The following is a 13296-nucleotide window of genomic DNA, read 5'->3' on the forward strand; positions in this document are numbered from 1 at the left end:
CCACCAGTGAGGATGAGGCAACCATAGTATCTCTGACTGTGGAAGGCCATCAATATCCAGTCATCCCATCCACAAAGGACAGTGAGGATACTCCATTGGCTACCACCACCAGTGAGAGTATAATTAAATTGGACACAGCAATGGAGGACCAGCAAAGTATCATCTCTTCAGAGATCGTGGAGGGTGAAAACCCACAGGCTCCATCCACCAGTGAGATGAAACTGGATACAGTTAATGAGAACCAGCAAAATTCACTCACTCCTTCTAATGATGAGGTTGAAAACAAATGTTGGGCAGCATTTGCCGACTTCATAAAGCAAAAAGAACCATCAAACTGCAAAATGAGTGAATCACCACCTCTGGTCCCTTCATTGCCTGTGCAGGGTCCACCTCCATCCATCCCCACCATGAACAAGAAGACATCTGAACTGGTCCCACCCAGTATCAGGAAACTATATGTCGAAACCTTCACCTTCCATAAGGTTCTTGGAGAGGGGAGCTTTGGGAAAGTGGTGTTGGCCACCCATCCAGCCACTGACCAAAAGCTGGCGGTGAAGTTCATCTCAAAGAGAAAACTACTGAGATCTGGACCCTCTCTTGCGCTCACAGAAAGATGTATTCTGGAAGAAGGCAGAGAGTGCCCATACATCACCCATATATATGGATCTTTCCAAACAAAGGTAAGTATTTTAATCTCCCAATTTCTTCTTCTCTTTCCTGTACTACGCTCCACTATTGATCCAGACCCCCTACAATAGTTATGCAAATGGTGACTTTTTTGGGAGTCAAAACTTACACAAGGCTAAGCATCCCCCTGCACCATGAGATGACAATGTTCAGACCTGTCATCTAGTCCTTCAGCCACTAAGTACTAAATTGGAGGAGGCAGAAGAAAGCTTCACTTGTGTCCCACATCAGGCTCTTCTGAGTGCTCTGGCTGTAGATCAGGGTAATGCAGTAAAGGTGAGAGAAGAAGTCTCTAGAGTGCTTCCTACAAGGCTGGAGCTTTGTGACACAAACTGTACAGAGTAGAGGCTTTCCTTCAAGAAACCATATACTGAGAGGCTGCCATTACTGACTTTAGACATTACTAGTTTCCTGGCTGTCTCTGGCCTTAAAACTTTGAGTCACTGAGTCAGAACACGTCTACAACTGGCTAGACAGGAGAAGTCAGGACTCCTGATTGACATACATCTTCCAGGATGGGAAGCCAAAATATAGAAGCCATTGGGCCACCATAATAACCAGACAAAACTAGTATTGTGGTAATGATCATCCAGCAATGGCGGTCTACTATTCTTCTCTGTCCGGTTTTCCAGAGTTCCCCCCAAGGAAGCATTTAGTTAAGATGCCACACTGCACTCTCTGCTGGTGTGCGGGTCTTCATATATTCCTTCACAAAGTGAAAACTTCAATGTCTATAACGTAACCTGTTTTTCTTATTTTCACAGAATCATCTGGCCTTTGTTATGGAGTATCTGAGCGAAGGAGATCTCGCCGAATTCATAAGATATTCAGCTCCATTTCCGCTGGACATCTTAAGGTAAGTTTGATGTCGGGGTCACTTTGGAGTCGGGGGAGGCTGACCACTGAGGACAGGCAGTGACCTAGACAGGCCCCTCCAGCTGATCCCGTCCATCTATACCCCTATGTACTATAGGGAGAAGTTACTTTATCTTTACCATTAACTGATCTGTGATGATTTTTGATGCTAATCCATGTATTTCTTTCTCCATCAGAAACCTAACAGCGGAAATTATTTGCTGCCTGCAATTCCTGCACGCCAGAGAGATCGTTCACAGAGATCTGAAGCCGGAAAACATCCTCTTAGACGAAGATGGCCACGCCAGAGTTGCGGATTTTGGATTGTCAGCGAAGGGAGTCACCGAGTCTAAGAGAACTAACGGAATTGTAGGGACACCAATCTACATGGCCCCAGAAGTAAGTATGAACCCGATATCAGACTTAATTATAACATTTATCAAGATATACCAATTATTATGATTGGATATAGAGAAGAGATAAAGGGGTGCTCCACTTCCACTAAATGGAGAATGTTTCCACTGGTGCCCCCGGTTGCTTTTAGTGGGTTTCCAGGCCAGAACAATATCCCCAACAAAAGCTGGGAAGTTCTGAGTCATGGAGCAGTGTTGGGGCTTCTTTGTAGGGGACATTGAGGCTGAGTGTAGATGGATTCATCTGCCTGGCCCGTTTCACACATATGAATGGGGTAAAACCTCCAGTAACTGCTCACCCACTGTTTCCCTTCTCCTCTTTAACATGGGGAGCGCTTGTGAACATTGAGCTATTGGGGTCAGTATACCTTCATCCACCTACTTTAAATGGGGCAATTAAAGGGCACCTCTAGGCAAAGCCCTAGACTGTTTAACCCCTTTCTATTCTATCCAACGTTTAAAAAAAAAAAGGTTTTGACTATACTTGCCCTTTAAGCCCCACCTCCAATATTCGCAAGCTCCACTTCAGTTTGATGCCGTTTCATTGCAATTTTAGTCATGCATGAGCTTTATACATCACATATGTCACTATGTTATCATCTCTGTCCTCTGCCTGGTCTGACAATGTGCTCATCCCTTTTTCTCTTATGTTTCTTCAGGTCTTGCAAGAAATGGATTATTTCAGCATGGTTGACTATTTCTCCCTTGGAGTTATAGTATACGAGATGGCGTTTGGCAAACATCCCTTCATCACCAGTACTGACGACTGGGAACAAATAAAGATGAAAATGATTTATATGGAGCCCGATTTTGAGGAGGGTATGGACCCTGACCTCCATAACCTCTTAGTTAGGGTAAGTTACAGAGAGCCTCAGCTCCTCTATTGCTCAGATATTGTTATTAGTCATGCAGCATCTCTTTATATTTCATTCTCATATATTTCATTCTTCATTACAGCTTCTGTGGAAAGACCAAGAGGGCCGAAACCATCTAGTCAGTGACATCAGGAGCCATCCGTTCTTCAAGACTATCGACTGGGCAGAGTTAGAGGGAAGAAAGTCAGACGAGCCACCTGAATCTGAACCAGTAAGTATACAGATAATAGAGTCCAAACACATTGGAGGGGGAGGGGAGATTTTCAGCAGCAGGCTCTTCCCCATCTAAGACATTTGTTTTACCAGACTTTTCAGACCAGTGTATATGAATTTGTGATCACTATACAATCATACGGCCTGGTCTGAATGATTTCTGTTTAGTATTGGAGATGATTATTGTGTATGTCATCTGACCACTAGAGGGAGCTAGGGTGGAAGGAGCGTGCTTGGTGAAATCTGCTGCACCTCGGGGGTGGGGTTCACCATACTTAGTTACCATTCTCTGTATCAATTAGAAATAGTAATGAATATCTTTTTCTCTTTCTAGATTTATGAGGAACCATCAAATAACAGCATGCCATTGAATGAATTTATCAAAACCCTGGACCGGGAGGCTCCAATATCACCATATGAGCAGGAGTATTTCACAGGCTTTTCATACATGAGCGACAGTTTGATGATGTCACCAATGGAGTTATTTTCACCTCCACCATCATCGCCAGAGAAGCCTAATTTCGCTGACTGTAGTGATGAGAGTGAGCTTCAGAGGGAGGAACCAATGGACTGGGATCCAATATTATCATTGAAGATCCAGAGACCAGTACCGACTCCAATGGAGAACCATTATAAAGATGCTCTTCAACAATTGGCAGAGCTAATGGTCGTTTATCAGCCACCACCAGCGGTCAGACAGGAGAATCTCTTCACACCCTGGCCAATGCATTACGAGGAGGCTCATAAGAACCCAAAAGAGCCTGAGGAGCCTAATAATATCTATGACTTTGGCTACAAGAGAGTTAGTCAGATTCAGCAGCCACCTCAGGACTTCTTCCCAATGGCATACAACCAGGAGAATCTCTTTACACCGTGGCCGATGTACCATGAAGAAGCTCATAACAACCTCATAGAGCCAGAGGAGCAGAATAATATCTATGACTTTGGCTGCAAGAGAGTTAGTCAGATTCAGGAGCCACCACAGGACTTCTTCCCAACGGCATACAGCCAGGAGAATCTCTTTACACCATGGCCGATGTACCATGAAGAGGCTCATAACAACGTCATAGAGCCAGAGGCGCAGCAACACCTATGTGACATATTTCTACCACCAGAGAGACAGGACAGTGGACTTACACCCTGGCCCTGTATTATGAGGAGGCTCATGACAACATCATAGAGCCAAATGTTCAGTTTTTCCCAATTGCCTAAGTCTAGTTCACACCCCTTCAGGCTGGGCGCACATGAGCCAGTTTTTATCAGTGTGCTTTTCTTATATTTGTGTGCTTTTCTTATATTTGTGTGCTTTTCTTATATTCATGTGCGTTTCTTATATTCGCCTGCTTTGGTGGTGACACAGGCTGCTGCATTTGGTGTAAGCTGCAGCATTTGGTGGTGACATAAGCTGCTGCACTTGGTGGTGACATAAGTTGCAGCATTTGATGGTGAGATAGGCTGCAGCATTTGGTGGTGACATAAGCTGCAGCATTTGGTGGTGACATAAGTTGCAGCATTTGGTGGTGACATAGGCTGCAGCATTTGGTGGTGACATAAGCTGCTGCACTTGGTGGTGACATAAGTTGCAGCATTTGATGGTGAGATAGGCTGCAGCATTTGGTGGTGACATAAGCTGCAGCATTTGGTGGTGACATAAGCTGCTGCACTTGGTGTTGACATAAGTTGCAGCATTTGATGGTGAGATAGGCTGCAGCATTTGGTGGTGACATAAGCTGCAGCATTTGGTGGTGACATAAGCTGCTGCATTTGGTGGTGACATAAGTTGCAGCATTTGATGGTGAGATAGGCTGCAGCATTTGGTGGTGACATAAGCTGCAGCATTTGGTGGTGACATAAGCTGCTGCACTTGGTGGTGACATAAGTTGCAGCATTTGATGGTGAGATAGGCTGCAGCATTTGGTGGTGACATAAGCTGCAGCATTTGGTGGTGACATAAGTTGCAGCATTTGGTGGTGACATAGGCTGCAGCATTTGGTGGTGACATAAGCTGCTGCACTTGGTGGTGACATAAGTTGCAGCATTTGATGGTGAGATAGGCTGCAGCATTTGGTGGTGACATAAGCTGCAGCATTTGGTGGTGACATAAGCTGCTGCACTTGGTGGTGACATAAGTTGCAGCATTTGATGGTGAGATAGGCTGCAGCATTTGGTGGTGACATAAGCTGCAGCATTTGGTGGTGACATAAGCTGCTGCATTTGGTGGTGACATAAGTTGCAGCATTTGATGGTGAGATAGGTTGCAGCATTTGGTGGTGACATAAGCTGCAGCATTTGGTGGTGACATAAGCTGCTGCATTTGGTGGTGACATAAGTTGCAGCATTTGATGGTGAGATAGGCTGCAGCATTTGGTGGTGACATAAGCTGCAGCATTTGGTGGTGACATAAGCTGCTGCATTTGGTGGTGACATAAGTTGCAGCATTTGGTGGTGACATAAGCTGCTGCACTTGGTGGTGACATAAGTTGCAGCATTTGGTGGTGACATAAGCTGCTGCATTTGGTGGTGACATAAGCTGCAGCATTTGGTGGTGACATAAGCTGCAGCATTTGGTGGTGACATAAGCTGCAGCATTTGGTGGTGACATAAGCTGCAGCATTTGGTGGTGACATAAGCTGCTGCATTTGGTGGTGACATAAGCTGCAGCATTTGGTGGTGACATAAGCTGCAGCATTTGGTGGTGACATAAGCTGCAGCATTTGGTGGTGACATAAGCTGCAGCATTTGGTGGTGACATAGGTTGCAGCATTTGGTGGTGACATAAGCTGCAACATTTGGTGGTGACATAAGCTGCAGCATTTTGTGGTGACATAAGCTGCAGCATTTGGTGGTGACATAAGCTGCAGCATTTGGTGGTGACATAAGCTGCTGCACTTGGTGGTGACATAAGTTGCAGCATTTGATGGTGAGATAGGCTGCAGCATTTGGTGGTGACATAAGCTGCAGCATTTGGTGGTGACATAAGCTGCTGCATTTGGTGGTGACATAAGTTGCAGCATTTGATGGTGAGATAGGTTGCAGCATTTGGTGGTGACATAAGCTGCAGCATTTGGTGGTGACATAAGCTGCTGCATTTGGTGGTGACATAAGCTGCAGCATTTGGTGGTGACATAAGCTGCAGCATTTGGTGGTGACATAAGCTGCAGCATTTGGTGGTGACACATGCTGCTGCATTTGGTGGTGACACATGCTGCTGCATTTGGTGGTGACACATGCTGCTGCTTTTGGTGGTGACATGCCTCGGGCGGTGATGTCATAAGGGGCGGGGAAAGAAAGAAAGAAAGAAAGAAAGAAAGAAAGAAAGAAAGAAAGAAAGAAAGAAAGAAAGAGAAAAAAAAAAGAAAAAAAGAAAGAAAAAAAAAAAAGAAAAAGAAAGAAAGAAAGGAGTGCACAGAGCCTCCTTTCCTCCCTCTCTCCCCAGCACATAGAGACACTTCTAATCCTTTACCTGCTATCCAGCTTGAATCCATTGGTACTTCACCTGCTGCCCAGCCAGATTCCACTGATCCTTTACCCGCTGACCAGCCTGACTTCATGGATACGCCACCAGCTATCAAATCTGGTGCCACTGATCTTCTACTGTTCATGCTGACACTACTAATCCTTTACCTGCTATCCAGCTTGAATCCATTGTTATTTAACCTGTTGCCCAGCCATATGCCACTGATCCTTTATCTGCTGACAAGCCTGATGTTGCTTATATACCACCTGCTGCCCAGTCTGCCTCTGCTAGTTTTGTGCCTGCTGCCCAGTCAGTCTCTGGTACTAGGGTCAAGATATCACCAACTCCAGAGGTCTAATACCTCTGCATCTCCATGCATGTTGCATGCCTGGCATGGGTTACCCGTTTGGTCCAAGATTCCTGTAGTCAACTTTCATGCGCCATTTGCTTAGGTTGTGTCAAAGCCTGGTGGTCCAGATTTCTGCTTTTTATTTACAGCTCCAGTAGTAGAGGTGTTCGGGGTAAGGGCAGAGTTCCATCTGAATTTTGTCCTGGTGTAATGTGTGCCTCTGCGATTCCAAGAGTGTTCGGGGACCTTTGCTGGGGAACCAATGTCTTGAAAAGACCTGGGTGACTGTTAAAATACACTTACAGCTCCAGTAGTAGAGGTGTTCTGGGTAAGGGCAGATTTCTATCTAAAGTTCGGCCTGATCCAGTTGTAATGTGTGCCCCTGCCACTCCAAGGGCATTAGGGGACCTTTTCTGGGGAACCAATGTCTTGGTAAGACCTGGGTGACTGTTAAAATATACTTAAACTTACAGCTCCAGTAGTAGAGGTGTTCTGGGTAAGGGCAGATTTCTATCTATGGCCTGATCCAGTTGTAATGTGTGCCCCTGCCACTCCAAGGGCATTAGGGGACCTTTTCTGGGGAACCAATGTCTTGGTAAGACCTGGGTGACTGTTAAAATATACTTACACTTACAGCTCCAGTAGTAGAGGTGTTCTGGGTAAGGGCAGATTTCCATCTGACGTTTGTCCTGATCCAGTTGTAATGTGTGCCTCTGCCACTCCAAGGGCATTAGGGGACCTTTTCTGGGGAACCAATGTCTTGGTAAGACCTGGGTGACTGTTAAAAAAAAACCTTAAATTTACAGCTCCAGTAGTAGAGGTGTTCTGGGTAAGGGCAGATTTCTATCTAAAGTTTGTCCTGATCCAGTTGTAATGTGTGCCCCTGCCACTCCAAGGGCATTAGGGGACCTTTTCTGGGGAACCAATGTCTTGGTAAGACCTGGGTGACTGTTAAAATACACTTACAGCTCCAGTAGTAGAGGTGTTTAGGGGACTTATGCTGAGGAACCAATTCCTTGGAAAGACCTGGGTGACTGGTAAAATGAAAAGCAGTATGGGTTAGGGGACTCCACGTTAAGCCTGCAGATGGTCCATGGGATCCCAGCATTGGGATATTTTCTGCCCTGTGGAGCTGCAAGTTCCAAATGTTGTACTTGTTAAAGGATCTGACCTGCGGGAAACTCAGCCAGCTTCCAGGCCCCAACAGCAAGGCACTCAGCCAGCTTCCCAGACCCCAACAGCAGGGCACTCAGCCTGCTTCCCAGACCCCAACAGCAGGGCACTCAGCCTGCTTCCAGACCCCAACAGCAGGGCACTCAGCCTGCTTCCAGACCCCCACAGCAGGGCACTCAGCCAGGTGGCAGAGCACCTAGCCAGTTGTCAGAACCTGGCAGCATGGTATCTAACAGACTGAAGGACTATCAATTTTCAAATGTACTTTTTATCATATTATAGAGCACTTTTAAAGCAGAACAGGTTGCTTTCAACCAAACTATAAACACATCATATGGCTGGTATCATGGCTGATCACCATGAGAACTGCAGATCAAACAGAAATAAAAATGGAAGTTTCCTTGCTTGTAAAGGATAAGAGGTCAGTAGAAGCAATATTAACCACCAACAATGGTGTCAGTGGACACAATAATACCTGGACCTAGGTAGTATTACGCCTATTTGGATGCACTGTGCCCGCACGGGTGTGCTAGAGAGCCGCAACCTGGGAGCTGCCTTGCAGCGCAACATCCACACCTCCAGTGGCTCTGGTGAAGACCAGGTGGCTCCTTAGACCCTGTGACTCTGGTACACCTCCGTTTGCATGCGGTCACACTGCTCCAACTCCAAAAAATAGCCACAAAAATAGCTGAATTAAAAGAAAAATGGAGTCCATTCAAAGATACGTCAGAATACAAAGAATTGGAACAACTATAGAGAAAACAAAGTACTTTTTATCATATTGTAGGGCACTTTTAAAGAAGAACAGGTTGCTTTCAACCAAACTACAAACATATCATATGGCTGGTGTCATGGCTGGTCACCTATACAACACCATGAGAACTGCAGATCAAACAGAAATGAAGATGGAAGCTTCCTTGCTTGTAAAGGATAAGAGGTCAGTTGGACGCAATAATAACCACCAACAATGGTGTCAGTGGGTGCACCTTGTGTGTAAACATCAGAAGAGCATCTACGGTCTTCAACAATCTGCAAGGATGTGGAATGTGAAAGTGAACAAAGTACTTACTAAAGAGGGATTCTCAAGATGTAAAGCAGACGGGGGTCTCTACTCCAGGAATCAAGACAGATGGATATACATCCTTATCTATGTTGATGACATTATAACCTGTTTTGAACAAGAAGGGGATTACAATCAGAAAGTTCACAAGCTGAAAGAAAATTTTGAAATCAAAGAACTTGGGAACATTAGCTACTATCAGAGAAACTTCAAGAGTTTGTTTCCATGTCTAGCAACAAATTCCAATGCAAACCAGGACTAATACGCACTGTAGCAGAGTGTCCCAGAGAGAGCCAAGTCCACTTCGAGGTTTATACATCTCCCAGGCAATTTTTCAGGGCAATGGCTGGTGTTAGTGCTTCAATCATCCCCGGCACCAAGGTTGGTATGGTGTCAGGAGTCAGGATGATTGAAACACATTATTTCTATCATTACATTGTAATGTAAAATGAAATGGTTCAACTCACCATAATGCAGAATCATTGGGAGCCCTGAGCGTGTCACTTGCCACCATTGCTTGTCACTTGCCACTATGCCTGCCACCAGATGGAGATGTCACTTGCCACGCTGCCTGGCTGCCACCAGATGGAGATGTCACTTGCCACGCTGCCTGCCACCAGATGGAGATGTCACTTGCCACGCTGCCTGGCTGCCACCAGATGTTGATGTCACTTGCCACGCTGCCACCAAATGGAGATGTCACTTGCCACGCTGCCTGGCTGCCACCAGATGTTGATGTCACTTGCCACGCTGCCACCAAATGGAGATGTCACTTGCCACGCTGCCTGGCTGCCACCAGATGTTGATGTCACTTGCCACGCTGCCTGGCTGCCATCAGATGGAGGAGGGCGGAACAGCGGTGCGGCAATGAGAGATGTCACCTCTCTCCACCGCCGCCGCACCGCTGACATTACTTCTCGATCTTTTCAAAAATGGCGCCAGGTGGCGCAATCACGCTACTGCGCATGTGCTGCCCGGCCGTGCATGTACGAGCCTTCTCAAGCCCGGCCGCTTCGGAACGGCGCATGCGCAGTAGTAGGCGGCTCGCGGCCATCTTTTCTAAGGGTACCGGTGCCCTTAATCGACTTTAACGGGCAGCCCGAAAGGGGGGGTGGCCACGAAGTCGCCGCAGGAGCGGCGCCGCCCCTGCACCACTGCCGCTCCGAGGCCTGGCCTTGGTGGCCTTGTGGCAAATCTGGCCCTGGGAATATCCACAAATACCAAGCCAGACTAGTTGCCAAGGGTTGCTCTCAGAAATTTGGTGAAGATTATGACGAAACTTTCACTCCACCATCAGAGCACTTCTTAGCATTTCAACCAGAAAGGGCATGCAAGTGAAATACCTAGACATGGAGACATTAAGGAAGATCTCTAGATAGAGCGACCACCAGGGTTTGAGAAAGGGGACAACCTTGTGTGTAAACATCAGAAGAGCATCTACGGTCTTATACAATCTGCAAGGATGTGGAATGCGAAAGCGAACAAAGTACTTACTAAAGAGGGATTCTCAAGATGTAAAGCAGACCCCCGTCTCTACTCCAGGGATCAAGAAGACAGATGGATATACATCCTTATCTATGTTGATGACATTTATAACCTGTTTTGAACAAGAAGGGGATTACAATCAGATAGTTCACAAGCTGAAAGAAAATTTTGAAATCAAAGAACTTGGGGACATTAGCTACAATCTGGGTATCCAAATAGAGAGAGAAAAAGATGGAAGTTCTCAGAAAATCTGCGAAATCTTGCAACAATTCCATATGCAATATGCAAAGGAAGTGAAATGTCTATGGAACCAGGCTATCGAAAGAGCACTGAAGGAGAAAACTTGCTACCCAACAATGATACGTATCACAGAGGAATTGGTAAGCTGCTATATGTTGCCACTGTGACAAGACCAGACATATTTGCAGCACTGGGATCCAGCGTCATCCTCACCTCCCCATTCCCAGGTTTTTTCCTCCCACACTTCAAAAACTTTCCTCGCGTTGGTGGTGCAGTGGTGAGCATAGCTGCTTATCCAGCAGCTGACCCGGGTTCGATTCCCGGCCAATGCAATTGCCAACATGGCTGCCTCGACCGCTAACCACTTTGTGTCCCCAGGGAGAAATCTGCTGTGCAAATTAAATGCTGATGGAATAAAATTTAAATCAAAAGGAATGTGTTTTCTTAAGCATTTTGAATAATATATTTTTTTGCACAAGAAAATGATTGTTTTGTATTCTCATTTTCAGCCAGTAGGTGGAGCACTCAGCTCATTTTCAGGTATTTTCTAGGCTATCCTTAGCAACTTGGCTGAAAAAAAGCCTGCTGTTTACTATATAGTATTTACTATATACTATATAGCTCTCTCTAACACTAACCCTCCCTATAACCCCAATACTATCCCTCCCTATATCCCCAAGAATAACCCTCCCTGTAACCCCAATACTAACCCTTCCTATATCCCCAAGAGTAACCCTCCCTGTAACCCCAATACTAGCCCTCCCTATATCCCCAAGAATAACCCTCCCTGTAACCCCAATACTATCACTCCCTATATCCCCAAGAATAACCCTCCCTGTAACCCCAATACTATCCCTCCCTATATCCCCAAGAATAACCCTCCCTGTAACCCCAATACTATCCCTCCCTATATCCCCAAGAATAACCCTCCCTGTAACCCCAATACTATCCCTCCCTATATCCCCAAGAATAACCCTCCCTGTAACCCCAATACTATCCCTTCCTATATCCCCAAGAATAACCCTCCCTGTAACCCCAATACTATCCCTCTCTATATCCCCAAGAATAACCCTCCCTGTAACCCCAATACTATCCCTCCCTATATCCCCAAGAATAATCCTCCCTGTAACCCCAATACTATCCCTCCCTATATCCCCAAGAATAACCCTCCCTGTAACCCCAATACTATCCCTCCCTATATCCCCAAGAATAACCCATTGCATTGGCGACCCTCTTTTCCACTTACAGTAGCTGTGCATTTCTCACCCTAGGCTTATACTCGAGTCAATACGTTTTCCCAGTTTTTTGTGGCAAAATTAGGTGCCTCGGCTTATATTCGGGTCAACGGGGGGAGAGAGAGAGGGAGGAGGGGGACAGAGAGGAGGGTAAAGAGGAGAGGGGGGGTAAAGGAGGGGAGGGGGGAGAGAGAGAGAGACTAATGTCGTACCTGCCTCTCTGTGACCCCAGAAATCGGAAGCGACAAGGAAGTAGTCATTTCTGATTCCACTTGTTTACCTGGCCATTTGCATCAAGGAAAGCAGCTGATTCGACCGATCTATGTCTGATCAGCTGCATTGGAGGCCATCCCTTGTGATGGCAATAAAGTTAATTTTAAAAAAAGAATTAAAGAGACAGTGTAAAAGAAAAAGTTTTGGATCAATTGAAAAAAAAAAATTGAAAGTGCCCCCGCCCCCACCAATGTTTATGCGCTAATGCGTAAGTCCCGCACACATATGTAAACTGCGATTGCACCACACTTGTGAGGTAGTGTTGCGAACGTCAGAGCGAGGGCAATAATTCTAGCGCCAGACCTCCTGTGTACCTCTAAACTGGTAATCTAAAAGCATTTAAAGCATCGTCTATTGAGAATTATGGAGAAAAAGTATCATGGTTTTGCTCCCACCTGTGTAATGGCACCAAATTTTAAAGCGTGACATGTTTTGTATCCATTTACTCGGCATAACATCATCTTTCATGTTTTGGGTATTATATTTATAGTGTGCGAAAAAAAATGAATCATTAAAGTGTATTCCCCCAACCCCCCCCCCCCCCAATTAAATTGCGTTTGAAAAACTTATGCCGAAATACCATGTGATATAAAAATTGCAACACCCTTCATTTTATTCTCTAGGGCCTCTGCTAAAAAAAAAAAAAAAAAAAAGTGTGGGGGGGTTCTAAGTAATTTTCTAGCAAAAAAAAAAAAAAAGTAGATTTTTAGATGTATGTGAGAAGTGTCAGAATTTGCCCGGCATTTAAATGGAATAACGCGTAGAAGAAATTGTCACACTAATCCGTTGTCTTTTCTTGGCAGGTATATTCAATGTATTAGGAGTGCCGGTCACCCAGTGCCCACTGGGGCTTAGCCAAGCTGGACTGCCGCTGGGCGTACAGATCGTCTCCTCCCAGTATAACGACCATCTAACGCTGGCCGTCGCCCAACACCTAGAAAAGGCTTTTGGAGGTTGGGCTCCGCCCAGAAACGTTTGACC

General features: G+C 45.7%; 1 protein-coding gene and 1 non-coding gene across 2 annotated transcripts; both read left to right on the plus strand.

Moving 5' to 3' along the window:
- Nucleotides 1-2776: 2776 nt before the first annotated feature.
- LOC141145946 (uncharacterized) lies at nucleotides 2777-4290 on the plus strand. The gene is made up of 3 exons (XM_073632738.1): nucleotides 2777-2809; nucleotides 2913-3041; nucleotides 3378-4290. The coding sequence occupies exons 1-3, from the start codon at nucleotides 2777-2779 to the stop codon at nucleotides 4221-4223; spliced, it is 1008 nt and encodes a 335-aa protein (XP_073488839.1). The 3' UTR covers nucleotides 4224-4290.
- Nucleotides 4291-11067: 6777 nt separating this feature from the next.
- On the plus strand, nucleotides 11068-11139 carry TRNAD-AUC (transfer RNA aspartic acid (anticodon AUC)). The gene has a single exon. It is a non-coding gene; the product is annotated as a tRNA-Asp (tRNA).
- Nucleotides 11140-13296: the final 2157 nt, after the last annotated feature.

This window comes from Aquarana catesbeiana, linkage group LG05, assembly GCF_042186555.1.
Source record: "Aquarana catesbeiana isolate 2022-GZ linkage group LG05, ASM4218655v1, whole genome shotgun sequence".
In the NCBI taxonomy this organism is placed as follows: Eukaryota; Metazoa; Chordata; class Amphibia; order Anura; family Ranidae; genus Aquarana; species Aquarana catesbeiana.